At 31.9% G+C, this 18163-nt stretch overlaps 1 protein-coding gene across 1 annotated transcript; it reads left to right on the top strand.

Annotated features, from left to right (window-relative positions):
- The first annotated feature begins 16211 nt into the window (after window positions 1-16211).
- Window positions 16212-17931, top strand: LOC126669729 (stemmadenine O-acetyltransferase-like). Its single transcript, XM_050363275.1, has one exon. The coding sequence runs from the start codon at window positions 16332-16334 to the stop codon at window positions 17688-17690; it is 1359 nt and encodes a 452-aa protein (XP_050219232.1). The 5' UTR covers window positions 16212-16331; the 3' UTR covers window positions 17691-17931.
- Window positions 17932-18163: the final 232 nt, after the last annotated feature.

The raw sequence follows: 18163 nt of genomic DNA, 5'->3' as shown, positions 1-18163 counted from the left end.
TGCAGTAGTGGTCCTTTGTCGATAGTATAGTAGCCTAGACAGCAGTTCATTTTGATTGTATATATTAACTGCTGTTATTGTTTTATATGCATTTTTGATAGGCTACGTGTTTAGTATATGATCCACGGCCCCAGATGCCGATGAGATGCTTCGAGACACTAACTGATGTATATAGTACCGCGAGGCCAGTTCGTACATGGTACGGTAACTAGAGCCCGCGAGGTTTTGAAACAGTTAGTGTATATGTTTGATTATATGATATATATATAAATGTGTTGCTTCCGTTGGTTAATTTTTAATGTATTCAATTATTATTTGCGAAAAATTAATTGTGATTTTAGGCTTGCTACGGGTTCCGGAACTACCACTCCCGTTCCCTAGCGCCGGTTGCGGCTCAATATTTTGGGCCGTGACAATGTTGGTATCAGAGCAGTTGGTCCAGTTACCACTGCAAGTTTGTTTCAATGTTTGTTTCAGAGCAGTTTGGTCCAGTTACCACTGCTAGATTTGTCTGATTATCTGTTTGACTGGCAGTAATCTGTCAGTAAGTAAACCTAGGAACTAGTGCAGCATAGAGTCGGACCTTAGTTGTCTGCATTCGTTTGATCTGTGCATTAGTAGTATGTGGCATTACGCGCGCGAACCAGGACTATTAAGTTAGTAAGTGAATAGTAATTGTTTATATGGACGACTAAGGCAACTAAGTATTTGTTGCTTGCACTAAGAAATAGAAAGTGGTTATATGTTTACAAATTTCAAACGATTGAGGTAAGTAAGTGTTTATTTCTTGCGCTGAGGTTATTAAGTGGATTTATGCTTGCGAATTATGTGTGACGGGATTAAATGGTAGATGTTTACAGCATGCTATACATTGATGATTGGGATTGCGTGTGAAATGGGCTCAGATGGTCGCTTACATTTGAAATTGTTTCTTTTCAGCATGTCTGGGCAAAACGGAGCTCAGTCGTATGCTGAGGAAGAACGGGAGGAAGCGCCTCCTATATTTCAAAACGGGTTTCATAATGAAGTAGGCGAACCATCTGGGGTCCATCAGAATGGATTCCATGCAAATACTGGAGCATCGCCAGAAATATATCAAAATGGTTTTATGTCTGTGTCGGAGATAGGTAGTTCTTCGGGAAACAGGATTAGAGTGCATTCGCCGGAGATTGAATACAGCGAAGAAGAGGAAGAGGAACCGGAGGAAGATCCGGAAGAGGATCCAGAAGAAGATCCTGAGGAAGATCCTGAAGAGGATCCAGAAGAAGAATTAGAAGAAGAAGCAGAGGAGGAAAATCCTCAGGAAGAAGAGTATGAAGAAGAAGAAGAGTTAGATGAGTTAGACGTCGAAGAATACAGAGGTGACTATTTCTGGTCAAGTGTGCGGAGATACCACAATTTGAGGGAAGATGCAGACATAGCTAACGGTCAGGCGCAAATAGCCCTAAATCAGGTTAGAAGGCAGATGCGTTCTTTTTCTAGAGGAATGTTGACTGTAGGAGCGTACTCTACTGATTTTCCGCGGATGGCAGAGGGAGTCCCTGACCTGAACGAAAGCAATAGAACCATTAATCGTAGATATGTCAGGGGTTTAGGACCCCAGTTTGATGAGCTGTATGAGCACGTGGATGAACATTTTAGCACACTTACTACAATGGCCCGTAGGATTGAAACAGAGCATGAGTGGGCGGGTGATCTGGTACGATCCTATTACTTTAGACGTGAGTATCACCCAGATTAAGTCAGTACGTCCTCCAGAACTACAACCAATCCTTATTTTGTGCAAAGAGGTGGAAGGAACTCTGGTAGAACGGTTAGGGGCCGACATACTGGCGTAGTTATTAGGGAACCTAACGTTCCGCACCAGGCATCTCCAGGTATTAGTGGTTTACGTGCTTTAAGTATTGTATTTATGTGTTTGCATTATTGTGTTTATATAATTGCTGCATTGCATGGTAGAATGTCAGTAATAGGTTTTGCCTCTAGGATAATACCTCAGAAAGTGAGAACCTATAGGAAGCGCTGTCATTAAATACGTGCCTTATGAAAGAAAATATATATAAATATAACTTACAGAAACAATAATACAATAAACATCACAACAAATAATTATCGCAAACGTAATTCCTATATTACGTTTTAGAATTTGAAGAAAGAAATGGATTGCTTACAGGAAGTCGATGTGAAACATCGGTATCTGCGTCTGTATATGACGTAGAATAGAATGTTGCATAAGTGGATATGATGATTACAGCAATAGAGAATTTTGAACTTAATTGAGTTATCGGAAATATGGAGAAAGAAGTGATGTGACAGACGAACAGTCTGTAAATGACAGAAAAATGACAACAATACAAAAATATGACAGCAGTACAAAAATTTGAAATATACTCAATAAGTATAAAGAAAACCGTTAATAGTCGCAGAACGTATAATCTAGAGTAAGACTTACGATTTTATGAAGATTTTGAAAGTTTTTATGATTTTTCAAGGTACAATTGTGCTCAGGCATCGCATGTGACATTGCATAACTACGATAGAAATGCATAAAAGAATGATTTTCAAAATTTTAGATCATGAATCATATCTTTGTAATGGAAAAAGAAACTACGATTTTGAGCAACTCCTTGGTGATGAGAGATGTCATCACTCTGAGCAACAATTGTACTAACGATTTTAAATGATTTATGAAAAGTGGTTTAAAAAGAGCTGCGCAGCCAAAAGAAGTTTTAAATTTGTTTTGTCAGTAAGTAAACTCGGATATAAAGCCCTGCGACGAAGAATAAAAGAATCTTATTAAATAAGAATAAAAATTGTAAAATAAACTCCAATAATAGAATAGAACCATGTTAATAACCATTGCCACAAGGCTAATGAAGCTAAAAGAGTTATCGTCGGGAAATATACGCAGATAAGCTGCGATGTACTGGCAATATTTAAGGATACAGCAATTATCTTTATGCAAGAATAAAGGGTGGAACGACAGGGAGTCGTGCAAGGCGAAAGAAACGTAACATATACATAAGGATGATGTATGATTATTCTTATGATTGAGATAAACGAAGTAGCAATCGAAAGTCATAGTTGAGGAAGAGAGATTAAAAATATAAAGGGCGAAAAGATGGTAACACGAATGACGAACATCAAGTGATATTCAAAGTAAATATAGCGTTATCAATATCAGTGTTTAAAGACACAAAAGTAGAAAGAGAAAGGATACGAAATGATGAAGCATACGATTTTGCAAAATATGAAAGTTTAAATTAGATAAATCAAGAGAGATGATGATGTTATATGATTGATATTAAGTAAAGTTACTAATATCAGCATTTAGAATTGTAAGTTACGTTAACAGAAAGGACAAAGGCACACGTAGAGACATACGTGTCAGTAAATGTAAGAATGGTGGATAATATAAGAAAAATGTAAAGGTAAAATTCAAATACTCTCAAAATTTAGTAAGGTGATTAGAGAAGTGAAAGTTCTTGAAATACGTCATAAGGATTGTCAGAATAGAACAGTAGCAATAGAACTGCTATAAACGAAGGAAAGACGTAACGAATATAACAAGTAAAAGACAAGACAAGAGTCGATACTAGTACAAAGAGATCAAGATATTTAAAGACAATTAGAATCAAGATATAAATGTTAAGGAAGCATAAAGCGTATAGGCGACAGTGAATTGAAATTATTCCCTGACTTTGGGAATTGTAAAGTAAATGGAATATAAATATTAGAAACAATCGGAAAACCCTTCAAAAGAAGACGAGAGATAGAATAAGAAAGAAGTTAAATGAAGGTTAGTTAACGAGAAGGATTCTCGAAATAGTTAGACTTAAAAGAAACATGCGAGATCCTTATGAGGTTATTATAAATAGGGAATTGTGACATAAAGGAGAGACATTTTTGACTGACAAGTCAATTAATGACTCGAGGGGATCTTTAAGGACTAATCAGAGAAAGTCAAGAAGATAAAAATACGGATAGTATCGGTCAACGAAGACGATCGTATAAGCTATACGGTTAAAGTCAACACAAAGAAAAGTACATATAGCAATGGGGAATGTACGAAGGATCACGACTAACAGAATAACATAAAGTTCACAGTAGCTTAAACAAAGCAAGGAAAAGTTGAAGGAAGCAAAGGAAGTATCAATCTCAACTACGTTGAGAAATAGCAAGTATGATAAACAAGGTACAAGTTGATAGAGATTAGCTAATCAAGAGTGAAATATTAGATAACTAAAAGAGGAGTAAGAAACGACGATAAACAGTTAAGGAAGAAAGATGATATTGTTAGATGATAGCAAGGATTAAAAGTCATAGATTGTGCTTATAAGAGAAAATACTCATAGAAGTATGAATGAAGTAAGTATGTCATTAAAGAGGTAGCCGATACGTCGTGATTATTCACAAGTGGCGACCCGATGATGATTAAGAATGAAACAGTAGACTTGAATAATACCGAGTGAGGATTAATCGATGCTAATAAGGACAAAAGAAAGATCACAACCAGTTGTACAAGACGTCAGGATTACGATATCGGTGATACGCCTCGAGCCACACTATTTTAGAAAGATGACCAATAGGACAAAGGTAACAGTAAGAAGATTCTCAGCTAAGCTACGACAAGAGACTACTATAAGCAAGATAGATAATCGATTAATGATAAGTACGAAGTCACAGCTATACGTGAAGAGCTAAGAGCTAAGTAAAAGAAAAAGACATGACTGACGCGTAGTAATGAATGTCAAGGAAGGTATAAGAATAATTGTAAGGTCCCAGCAAGTTTTATGAAAATTCGAGGACGAATTTTTATAAGGGGGGAAGAATGTAATACCCCAAAATAATTAATTAGCTAATTGGACCACGTGTCCAGTTTTGAGTCGCAGAAGTGGCGATATTGGAAAGTTTTCCGATAAATAAGTTTTGGTAGGTCGGTTTTGGAAAGGATTATATACGAAGAATTTAATAGTATATTTCAATTCTAAAGACGGAATTGGAATTGAAAAGAAGAATGTTAAGAAAAGCCCAAAATAAAGTGCAGGGACCAAAGTGGTAATTTAGCCACTTTGTGTCGAAAATGGAATTTTGTAGGATTTGACGGGAAGTGTTAATATTGAGTTTCATATTATTTATCGGATATAAATAATACGTAAAAGTAGTAATTTAAGAGTTTATCGATTTAGCTATGGACTAAATCGTAAGAAAGAAAAGTTTGAAAGATAAATTGTAACAAGGAAAGAAAGAAAGGACTAAATCAGACTTTTAGCCATTCAATATAAGAGATTACCATTTGAATGAAGGAATGAACCAGAAGAAGAAAAGAAAGCTCCAGAAGTTAAAATCGTCGATCACGATCGTTTCGCCGCCGTTTCTCCGTTCGACGTCCGATTCAAGCGATTCAAGCGGCGATTTCTTCAGAATTGAAAACTCTATCATCCTTGGGAATCAAATCAAGGTAAATATCTCGAAAATTGGTGCAAAAATCGAATTTAGTTGGCTGTTTTAATGAGATTATGATTTAAGCATGAATTTGACGTTTTCGAGGTTAGTATAGCGTTTTTGAAAAAACCGAGATATGGGTATTGAGTGTGGGTGTGTGAAGCACGTCGGGGTTGTGGCGAAACCCCGGAAAACTTGATTTACGGGGCTGTGCACGTGGTGCACGACCGTGCACCACGGGTGCACGAACGTGTACTGAAAGTACACGAACGTGCACCTAGCAAGGTACACGATCGTGTACCTGAAGTACACGAACGTGCACTTTTCATGGTGCACGAACGTGTACTTGATTGCACGATCGTGTACCCACCGAAGGGCACGCCCGTGCACCTTGACTTGCCTCCACGCGTATGCAAGCTATAATTGATCTAGATGTGTGACGTTTTGAGTAATTTGACTCTAAACGAAGGGTTTCATACTTTTAGAATCATTAATCTCGAGATTAGCTCGACGTTTTAGATAATTAATAACAATGGAAAACGTCAAGGACGTTAAGCGATTCTCAATTATGAGAAATAGTATTCGCTAAGTCGTTTATACGACTAAATAAGTATAAAATGAAACTAAATCCTAAAACTTAAAAGTATTATACGTATAAGAATGCGAGAATCACGTCTAACTATTAACGATTTATCAGACGTGTCAGCGAGTAGGGGAATCAGTAGAAGAGGACTAGCAAGAGCGTACTATCAGATCGATCATATCATTTCTTGGATTGCAGTCACTGTGAGTTGTACTTTTACTTTCATGTATTATATATATTAATTTTTTTTTATGAAAATATATATACTGTTTTCACGCATCGCATTATATACAATTGATTGAATGTTATATGTTTACTTAATTTCTATATACGAGTACTAGTATGCGATCCGAAGAAACTAGCTACCTATTGGGTGTCAATAGGCTGTGTGATCACCAGTATCGAGTCAGTCTAGTATGTTTTCATTGAGAAATGATTTGACACAGTTGGGAGCTGATGATGAATATGAAATTTATGATTGGGTTTATGATTTTGATACGAGTGAGCACTCGGCTACGGTGTAGTCTGGAGTCCCCGTATCTAGTGGCTGGGCCACCAGCGAGTTGGACTCGCGATTGATATTTACGATTGGGTTGAATGATAATGATTATTCGAGAAATGTGTCGCATGCTAAGATATTAGTTTCACACGGATCAAATACATGTTTATATATTTTATATTAATATTTTCTTGAGATGCGATGCTATATTTCTATATTAATACTGTTAGTAAATGTCAACTCACTCAGTATTTCCCCAAATACTGATCCCTCACCTTCGATATCTTTCAGGTGCTTAGCTTGTGGACTTAGCTAGAGGCCAATTTTGAAGTCCAGAAGTTAGCTGTATATGTTAGTTTTTGACTTCTGTGAATGCTGCAGTAGTGGTCCTTTGTCGATAGTATAGTAGCCTAGACAGCAGTTCATTTTGATTGTATATATTAACTGCTGTTATTGTTTTATATGCATTTTTGATAGGCTACGTGTTTAGTATATGATCCACGGCCCCAGATGCCGATGAGATGCTTCGAGACACTAACTGATGTATATAGTACCGCGAGGCCAGTTCGTACATGGTACGGTAACTAGAGCCCGCGAGGTTTTGAAACAGTTAGTGTATATGTTTGATTATATGATATATATATAAATGTGTTGCTTCCGTTGGTTAATTTTTAATGTATTCAATTATTATTTGCGAAAAATTAATTGTGATTTTAGGCTTGCTACGGGTTCCGGAACTACCACTCCCGTTCCCTAGCGCCGGTTGCGGCTCAATATTTTGGTCGTGACATCCTCCTTCGAGGAGGAGCCCAGAATTTTTTTTAAAAAAGATAATTTTTGTACATAAATTTTAATTTTTATTACGGTTAAGATAATTGTATATTATATGAATTAAATATTTATTATCAATTTAAACTTTTTTTGGAAAAGAAGGTATTTTTGTAAAATTAATATGATTAATGTCTTATTAGAATAATAGTTAAATTTAAAGGATTAGTTTAGCCTTTTTTTATATGAAAAGAGAGCAATTAGTATTTCGGATACAGTTGAAAACAAAAAATTAAAAATAGGGTACAAATGAACTTTTTTCTAAGTCATGATATAAACGAAAAAATATTACAAGATGGGTTTTTTTTTAAAAAAATAATTAGGCCTTTTAAAAATATGGCTTAATTACTTAAAAAAAACCCATCTTAAATTTTTTTTTTCGTTTATACTCTGACCTTGTAAAAAAAAGTCATTTATATTAAATTTTGGATTTTTAAGTTTCATCTCTACCCAAAAATATTAAAATTGCCTCTTTAAAATTAAAATAATCCGTTAATTTATGTTTATATACTAATTAGACGGATAATATAACCTTTTATTTAATTGTTTTTAATTTTTTCATCCTTTAATTCATTAAATTGTCAATTATATTTTTATATTGGGTAGAGATGAAACCTAAAAACCCAAAATTGGGCAAATAATCACCCATGGCCCCTGACTTTAAGGGGTACGGGCGCTAAACCCCCTGATATTTAAAAACGGGCACTAAACCCCTTGATCTTTGTGGTGGCACTCACAAAACCTCCTAAACTTCAAATATGACAAAAAATACCCATGGCGCCGTTTTTTCAGTCAATTGTCAGTCTTAAAAAAAATCTGACATTGTCATATTGTCTGACACGTCAGAAATATACCTTAACATTTTCAAACACCCAAACCCTACTTTAATTTAGAAAAAGACAAAAAAAAAAACAAATCAATCCAATCTAATCTAAATTTTTTGATTAACCACAACAACCAACCCAACCAGCACCCCCACCCAACCACCGCCGTCACCCCACCACTGCCGGAAAATTTTCTGGTCATCCCTAATCAAGGATCTGTTCTTGGAACAGATTCGACGCGGATCTGTTCCAAGAACAGACCCCGTCGATCTGTTCCTCACAGAGGAACAGATCAAGTGATGACCAGAAAATTTTTCGGTCATCTTCGAATCGGAGAAGATGACCGGAAAATTTTCCGGTGGCTGTGGTCAGGTCAGTGGTGGAGACTTGACCAAATGGTTTGAGTTAGGTTGGGTTTTTTTTGGGTTGGATTTTAGGGGTATTTTGATTTAATCAGATATCATATTTAGGGGTGTTTTGGGTATTTTAATTTTTTTGTCTTTTGATTACATGTCATCTGACACTTGGTGCTGTCAATTTTTTTCTGTTTTAAAAGGCAGCCGCCAAACAAAAGACGACGCTAGGGGTATTTTCGTCCAAAAGGGCCATGGTGAGCGCCCCTACAAAGATCAGGGGGTTTAGCGCCCGTTTTTAGACATCAGGGGGTTTACCGTCCGTTTTTAGACATCAATGGGTTTAGCGCCCGTACCTCCAAAGTTCAGGGGCCATGGGTGATTATTAACTCCAAAATTGGGTACAAATGATTTTTTTATAAGGTCAGGATATAAACGAAAAAAAAGTTCAAGGTGGTTTTTTTTTAAGTAATTAGGCTTTAAAATATTTACAGATTTTACCTCAATATTAAAAGGATAGTGGAAATACTCTCTATTTTATGAACATATATGTTTTCACCTATATAGACGGTTTTTTATTTTTGTTTTAATGACTAACCCATTTATGTTTATATTTCCAGTTTTCAAATGTTTATCTTTTTATTCTCTAAGCAGTTAATGCTCATTGGGTATGAGCAAGAATCGAACCAAACCGAAAAACTGAAAAACCGAACCGAACTGAACTTCGTTGTTTGGTTCGGTTTTCGGTGAAAACGGTTTTGTTCGATTTCTATTTTAGATAAAGTTTGATGTTCGGTGTTCGGTTTGGTTTGTATGTTTTGAAAATCGAACCGATCAAAAAACCGAATTAACCGAACTTTAATAATATATATATATATATATATATATGTATGTATATTTTAAAATAATATACATTTATACTTATATTTATATGTTTTTTGTCTTTATATCTTTGTTATTGTTGATATATGAGTTAATAATTGTTATTTAAACATATCTGGAAGTTTATTATACTCTAATTATTTAATATTTCTATTAATTTTAATAAAAAAAAATTTAAAAAATAAAAAATAGTTAAATTCAGTTTTAACCGAATCGAAATTTTTGGTTCGGTTCGGTTTTTTCACCTCCAAACTAAAATTTCGGTTTGGTTAGGTTTGGGAAAACCGAAAAAACCGAAAACTTTTCAACCAAACCGACTGATGCTCACCCCTAACGCTCATACCCTTTCTTTCTCTCATTCTCTCTCCTGTTCACGCTTGATTCTCGTTTCTCCATCGTTTCTTCTTTTTTTATCTATTTTGATTTTTCGTTTCTCGTTCTCATTAATATATCAGTATTTATCGGTTTATATGAATCTGATTAGTGCGTTGGTGAGTAATGTTTGTATTTTTTCAATTAATTTGTCTATAATCATTTTTTAGGTTTTTTAGGTTTGATTTTGATTTTTTATTGTAAATTTCTTTATTTTTTTTTCTTGAATTTATTGAATCTCATTAAATTGAATATGAAACAAGTTCATTTATAAGAAATTCGGGATAATTTAAAAACTAAACTCAATGAACTGACATGTAACAGACAACATGCTGTCTGATTCGCAGAGCTTACTTACAAAAATAAAAATAAATTAGTAACTGTTTCGCGAATTAAGTGCAATCTTCAATCACTCACCCGCAAACTCATAACCGGTGTTTTAAAAACCGGACCGTCGGTCCAACCGGTTGAACTGCTGACCGGAAGGTTAAACGGTCCAACACCCCCCCCCCCCATGAACCGGAAATACGGTTGAACCAGATTAAACCGTCAAAAACCGTAAAACCGCCGAACCGCTCAGATTGTTGAAACCGGCCGGTTATTTACAAAAATGAAAATAGTGCTCATATTGTTGAAACCGGCCGGTTATTTAGCAATTTTGAATTTCTAAGGATATTTGACGCGGCTAATATGTTCTCTTTCAATTTTATATTAATTTGTTTTTTTAAATAGATCAGAAGTTAGCTTTTTATTGTTTCAATAATTGTTTGTAACATTTAGTTTACTGCACGGTTCTTCAACATATCTTCAGTATGTTAATACTTTTTTTGATTCATAATATTAATTGTATTTGAGAAAAATATTTGTCCATAGTATTTATCATATCACGAGATCATTTGTTATTATTTTCTAAATTTATCCTCATCAATAAAAGGATTAGGCAAATCTTAAAATACTAATAATTAATATGAATAATTTTATAAAAATACATTATCTTCATTCCGTTTAAAAAAGGACAAATGAGTTTCACGCTAAAATTAATAAAATAAATAATATTCTATTTTATCAATTCTATCTCTATCAAGGAGGCGGCTATACTATTTGTCCTATACTATAGCAACATAATAAATGCTGAGTTATGCTCTTCAACAAAAAAAATTATTGCACACAACCGTTGCGCCATGTCATACGTGCAACAAATCAATTGTGCGTTAGCCATGTGGAAAATTGAATGATAAAAAAAAATAAGTAATAATTAAAAAATTCCCTATTGCAAATACTCATTGGCTTGATATAAAAATGACGTGGTGCAACGGTTGCATGGGATAAACACTCCTTCAACAAATACAAGCCAGCTCATTAATAAAGAAGATAATCAAACAGTCAAGCAACCATTGAGCTGCAATAATTAACCAGAAAATTTGGTTTCAGTTCAATGCAACAATGAAAGAACCAGTACAATTTTGCATTGAAACTCGGCTTAATTATTTTAAAAAATTTCATCTTATAACATTATTTCGTTTATATCATGATCTAGAAAAAAGTTCATTTATACCTTTTTTTTAAATTTTTCGTTTTCAACTGTACCCTAAAGCCTTAAATTGAACTTTTTTCATTCAAAATAAAATTTAAAATAGTCCTTTATTTTTTAACTTATATTCTAATTAGCCTATAATATTTTTAATAATTCAAATATACCTTTTTCTTTATAAAATAAAACTTATAATAATTATTTAATTTATATTAATTATCTATAATTCTTTAAATATAAACCGTAAATATAAATAATTTATATTAAAAAAAATTCCGACTCTCCTTCCGAAGGAGGAGCCCGCGGCTGCTCCTCCGGACGGAGTCCACGGCTGCTCCTCCTCCATGTGGAGGAGGAGCATCCGACCTGCTCCTCCTCCACCTGGAGGAGGAGGAGCTGACCTGCTCCTCCTCCATGTGGAGGAGGAGCCGACCTGCTCCTCCTCCATGTGGAGGACCTGCTCCTCCTTTACATCTGCTCCTCCTCCATGTGAAGGAGGAGCAGTTGTTGCTCCTCCTTCACAAAAGGAGGAGGAGTTCAGAAAAAAATTAGAAAAAAAAATATTTTTTATAAGAAATATTTATCGGATTTTAGTAGCGGATTTGTAAATCGAAAGAGTTATGGTGGGTCGGAAGTTTTTTAAATAAAAAATTTTAAAACGATTAGTTTTTAGGATTTACTTGAATAGTTTTAAAGTTAAAGGATTTGTTTGTATTTTTACAAATAGAAAAAGGTTTAGTATAACCCTTCTAATTAATTGTTTTTAATATTTTCATCCTTTAATTAATTAAATTGTCAAAAAAATTAAATTTTAGGGTACAGTTGAAAACGTAAATCAAAAAAAGGGTACAAATGAACATTATCCTAGGTCGGAGTATAAACGAAATAATATTACAAGTTGGGGTTTTTTAAGTAATTAGGCCTAAAAACTCTCAGTTTAAATGAAATTATGCATACATATCATATTTTTAGGAGAAAAAAAAAACAAGCAAAACTTGATTGCCAAGTGAAAAAAAATAAAAATGGTTAATTGCAAATTAATACACAAATTTTATCCAAATTTGCAATTATAACACGAACTTTAAAACTTAGCAAATTGGTATACCGATTTTTATTTTTTGGCGAATTGATACACCGAACTGGAAAAACACTAACGTGGACATTATCATATACAGCCACATGTTGTTGTATGATTGGTCGGTGTACTCATTTGCCAAAAAAATGAAAGTCGGTGTGCTAAATTGCCAAGTTTCAAAGTTCATGTAGTAATTGTAAATTAGGGTAAAGTTCGTGTACTAATTTGCAGTTAAACTAAATAAAAACCATGCCTGCCATATATGCATTTTGACAAAAAAATACTTTTCACTGAAATAAAATTTAAGTTTATCAATAAAAATGGAATGAATCAAATGCAATAGGCCTTATGCATTAAAAAATCCTGATCTTTTATTTCATTTTCAATCTTACTCTAACATTAAAAATTGGTTAATTTTATCATATTTCGTATTTTATCGTTTCAATTGTACCCTAGTTTTTCAATTTTTGTCAATTTATTTTATTTAAATAATGAAATCATTCAGTTAACTAAGTATAAAATAAAATTAAACTCATTTCTATTCAAAAAGCTATAAATAAGTCATTTTTTTGAAAAATAAGGCTTATTTTTAAAAACCAACTAAAAACCATAATCAAATTAAAAATAATTTAAATTTTTAATTAATTTAATTAAATGTAAATAAATTTTAAACACATACATTTAATATATGGTAGACATGGAGAACGTTTTTGAATTTTATTTCAAATAAAAAATGTCAATTAAATATTTCAGAGTACAATTGAAACGATAAAATGTGAAATAGGATAAAATTGATCAATTTTTAACGTCACAATAGAATTAAAAAGAGGCTGAAAGGTCGGGCTATTTTAAGATATTTGGCCAATGCAATAATACAACAGTCTTCTATTTTGATTCCACAGCTCCATATATACTACTCCCTCTGCCCAATAGAATTGTCCACTTTTCCTTTATCACACAGTTTAAGAAAAGCAATTATTGCTTATAGATTTTATAAAATTTTCCTTATTTTTCTTGTCGTACTCTTATTTAATATAGGAGTCCACTTGCAATTTACTTTTAATTTATTCATTAGTGGATTTTAAATAGAGGTAATATAGAAAAATTGAGTGTAAAAATTAGTTATTTTTTGAAAGTGGACAAATATTTTGGCATAATTTTTTTTTTAAAGTGGACAACTCTATTAGGACGGAGGGAGTATACAGCCATAAGACAAAGCAAACTTTAAAGAGATATTTGATTGCTCAGTCATTCTTATTTTATTATTGATACACTGTAATAATGACTTCAGATTTTGTCGCTATATGTCTCTTTTTTCTTTTCTCTCCATTTTTTTATTTTTATTTATATGAGCATTAAAAATATTATTACATTAATTTTCTGTTAGTGGATTTATTTAGATTTTTTATGTTTTACTTGGTATTTCTTTTTTTATTTTAGGCCAAACGGCTAAAAAATGTCAAAACTTTCATGAAAATTTTATAAAAGTGCAAATATTTCAATTTTATTCAATTTGTCCTGATATACATGATATCATTTCAATTATGTGCAACTATACAATTTTACTTATATAGCGTTGATATGTGGCATACCACATTAACGCCACGAAGAAGCCACATGAGCAAAATTATATAATTGGACATTATTGAAACCAAATCATGTGTTTTAGGATAAATTGGATAAATTTACAAGATTTGAACTTTTATAAAAAATTTATAAAAAAATTGACCTTTTTTTATTAGTTGGCCTTTATTTTATTTGTTGGCTTGTCTATTTAAACTACATCTTATTTTTTTTTTTTTACACAACCCATGCTTTTTTACATCTATAACAGAATTTATTAATTCATTCACCATTTTTTCTTCTTCTTTCAACATGTTTGATCTCTAATATCATACAAATTCACTTTTATAAGATAAAATGATAAAAATACAATGTTCTAGAAATATATAAAAAAATCATACTACTGCTAATTGTCTAAGAATAACAAACAATTAATATAAAATGCTACTAGCGAGCTACAAATGAGCTATTTAAAAGCAATTAATGAACAATTAAAATGCTATAACGAGCTGCTTAAAAACTAAAAGTCAATAAATATAAATTAAAGTATATAATATATTTAATTATTATAGTTATTGAATAATAATATCATATCATTGTATGAATTTATAATGACGTTACAAAAAAATTACTCAACATATAACTTTAATATCATTAGAATATTAAAAAAAATAGCACCATTTCTACATGTTTTTATTATTATATTTAGAGTTAATTCCTAAAAAAATCACGAACTTTACACGAAGTTTCATTTTAATCATGACCTTTAAAAGTTGCCATTTAAAGGCATGAACTTTCATATTGTTTTAAATTCATCATTTCAGTGTAATTTTTATTGACTAAATTCTTCATTAAACCATTAATAAAAGATCCAAGTTATTAAACAACATCAAATCTTATTATCTTTCAGTTAGAGTATCTAGGATTAGGAATTTTTAGTCAGATAAAATACACCGAATTTTACTTTGGTGATAGATTTGAAATAAAATGAAAGTTCGTGTCTTTAAATGGCAACTTTTAAAGGTCATGATTAAAATGAAACTTCGTGTAAAGTTGTTAAATTTATTTTAAATTCTTTTAAATGAAATTAAATAACATTCCGCATATTTTTTAAATTATAGTAATATATTTTTGATATTTAAAAGAAAATTAATAATATTCATACAAAAATATTCTAATACCGTTATTTTTTTTTATTTTTTTAATAACTATGGAGGAAGAGCGCTTGGAAAAAAAATTAAATCCACGAATTTGGCATAATGATGTTTCAGTTAAATGAATATAACTTAAAAATATATTTTTTTTATTATTATTCAATTTTTTTAATATATAATTTATATAAAATAAAAAAATTTATTTTAACATAATAAAAAACATTCAAATATTTTATAAGATAAGTCAACTAATTTATTGATATCATGCAAACAACACCGTTGTTATTATTTAATAATTTATTAATTTAAATATTACAATATGGTGGCATTTTGACTAAAATAGGCATTCAATATTAGATGGACTAAGTCTAATTCATATTTATTTAGTATAATGACACTGCATACTTGCAAAGATAAGAATTAGAAAAGAGTAAGAATGACAAACTTTCACTTGAACCGTGCAAATGAAAGCGGTGGACTAAATCAAGCATACCTGCCAATAACCCAAAATCAATTACCCTCCAATAACCAAATAAAGAAAATAAAGATCTAATTAATAAAAATAAAATCTAATTTAATCGAATTCAAAAAAAAATCTAATTTAATATTTCAAATTATTTTTACGATAAATCAGTTCATATTCGGAAAAATATTCTTTTACAATTTTTTATTAATAATAATAATAATATATAAAATTTCATAAAACTAAATAGATAATTTTAAAAATTTATTTTTCTTCAATTATGTGTTAGTTTATCATAAAAAAAAAGCTTAAGGATTTGAACAAAATAATTTTTTTTATCAATCTAGACCTTTCATCTTTTTTTACTTACTATTTAGACATAAATGTCAGAATATATAAAACTGATGGATCATATTGTTAATATTATCTTTTACAGATATTTTTATTAATTTGATCATAGTTATGGATATAAAAAATTATTTTGCCTCATTAAAAAAATTAATAAAAAAAATTAACTTATAAACACTACAATTATTTTTGAATCTTTGACCAACATTATGTGCATTAAATATCAATCTCATCTACTACAACATTATGAGCATTAAATTTCAGTTATGATTTCAAATCTTACTATATGTTCATTGCTTGTTCATGGATATAAAAACTGCATTGAAGAAGCTTTTTATCATCTCTTGTATAAGCAGCAACCTATAGAAAAAAAATTACAAACATTTTCTTGAATCAAATCTGCCATTGACAATGGAAGTTGAAATAGTTTTTGAAGATTGCATTAAACCCTCTTCACCAACACCATCTCACCTAAAAATCTACAAACTTTCTCTCTTAGATCAATTCATGCCTTGTGTTTATGTTCCTATGATCCTTTACTATTCCAACACAAACGAAGACCTTCATCGCGATAAAACATTACTACTGAAACAATCATTATCTCGAACCCTAACACAATTTTATCCGCTTGCAGGGAAGATTACAGACGATCTTTCCGTGGAATGTAATGATGAAGGGGTCTTATATTTAGAGGCTAGGGCAAGCATTTCTTTGTCAGAATTTCTCAAACACCATGATATTACATTACTACAAAAATTCTTACCTAATCATTCTGTACCAACTCCAGGTTCTTATGTTACCATGATTCAAGAAACATTCTTTGATTGCGGTGGCTTCACCATTGGAATCTATATTCTACACTCGGTCATGGATGGTTGCGCTTTAGCTTCATTTCTAAAAGCTTGGGGAGCCATGGCTTGTGATGAATCTGATAAGAAGATGATCCCAAGTTTTGATGGCCCGTCTGTTTTTCCTAATGTATCAGATTTTCCAAGAGATCTGAATATGATGGCTTTACTTAGCAATTTTATCAGAGTTGAGAAAATGAATGCAGCAAGATTTGTATTTGATGGATCTTCCATTGCTAATCTTAAAGAGAAAGTAACAAGATCTGGTGTGAAAAACCCTACTCGCGTCGAAGTGGTTTCAGCACTTCTTTTTAAGAGCTTGATGGCTGCTCTCAACTCTATATCTCATAATAATGATGATGATACTCCATTACCATTAGCAATCACTCATGCTGTTAATGTTCGTCGGAGAATGCTTCCACCATTTCCGGAATGTTCAATGGGGAACTTTGTCTGCTTTGCCGATACATTATTATGCGGCCCTCATGAGGAAAATCAACTAAGCAACATTGTGTGCAAATTGAAAGAATCAATTGCAAAGATCAATTACAGTTATGTTAACAGCATACAAGGTGATGACGGGCTCGTAAAGTTGCACGAGAAGATGAAAGAGATGATAAGTGCATTCACGAGCCCAAAATTTTACAATGGTGTGAACTATGCTGCATTCACCAGTTGGTGCGGTTTTGGTCTTTACGAGGTTGATTTTGGATGGGGAAAGCCGGTTTGGACAACTTATGCAGGATCTTATGGAAATGTTAAATCGCCTTTTGCAAATCATGTAGTTCTAATGGATGCAAGAACCGGAAATAATGGGATAGAAGCATGGGTTGTTTCTGATGAAGAAGCTATAAGTATGTTAGAAGGAGATGACGAACTTCTAAAACACGCTTACCTTAATCCAACTCCGTTAACTAATTAATTTAGGTCTTCGAAGACCTAATAAAAGATACCAATGAGATATAGTTCAAATGGTATAAATACTAAGCAATATTCTGTTAAAGTTGTGGGTTGAATAAAAGTATAATTATTATAATTGTAGTTGATTATTGTCATATGAGTGAACTTCACCATTTAGTATATTGATTGTGAGAAGAGCCTGTAAACACATGGATTAAGTACAACATTTCATAAATAATGCAGGTATGATTTTTATTTATCAATACATATTTGATTATATATAAGTAATGATAATTTTTTAAAATAAGGTCTTGAATAATAGAATAAACTACTTTACTTTCTGTTGAATTATTTAACTGATTAGTAGGTAACTGAATAATGAAAAACGAGTCGAACATACTTTCTTATTTGGCATAATCGAAAGGTACTAAAAATACACCAAACTGCTCACATAAGCAATTCCTAAACTGTCAATCTTCATTAGATCATTCCTAA

This window comes from Mercurialis annua, linkage group LG2 (assembly GCF_937616625.2).
Source record: "Mercurialis annua linkage group LG2, ddMerAnnu1.2, whole genome shotgun sequence".
In the NCBI taxonomy this organism is placed as follows: Eukaryota; Viridiplantae; Streptophyta; class Magnoliopsida; order Malpighiales; family Euphorbiaceae; genus Mercurialis; species Mercurialis annua.
The sequence above is the reverse complement of the archived record's forward strand: the minus strand, read 5'-3'. Positions and strand labels throughout refer to the sequence as shown.

Excerpts from the sequence above, each read along its gene's own strand:
- LOC126669729 (XM_050363275.1), top strand. The coding sequence starts at position 16,332 with ATGGAAGTTGAAATAGTTTTTGAAGATTGCATTAAACCCTCTTCACCA.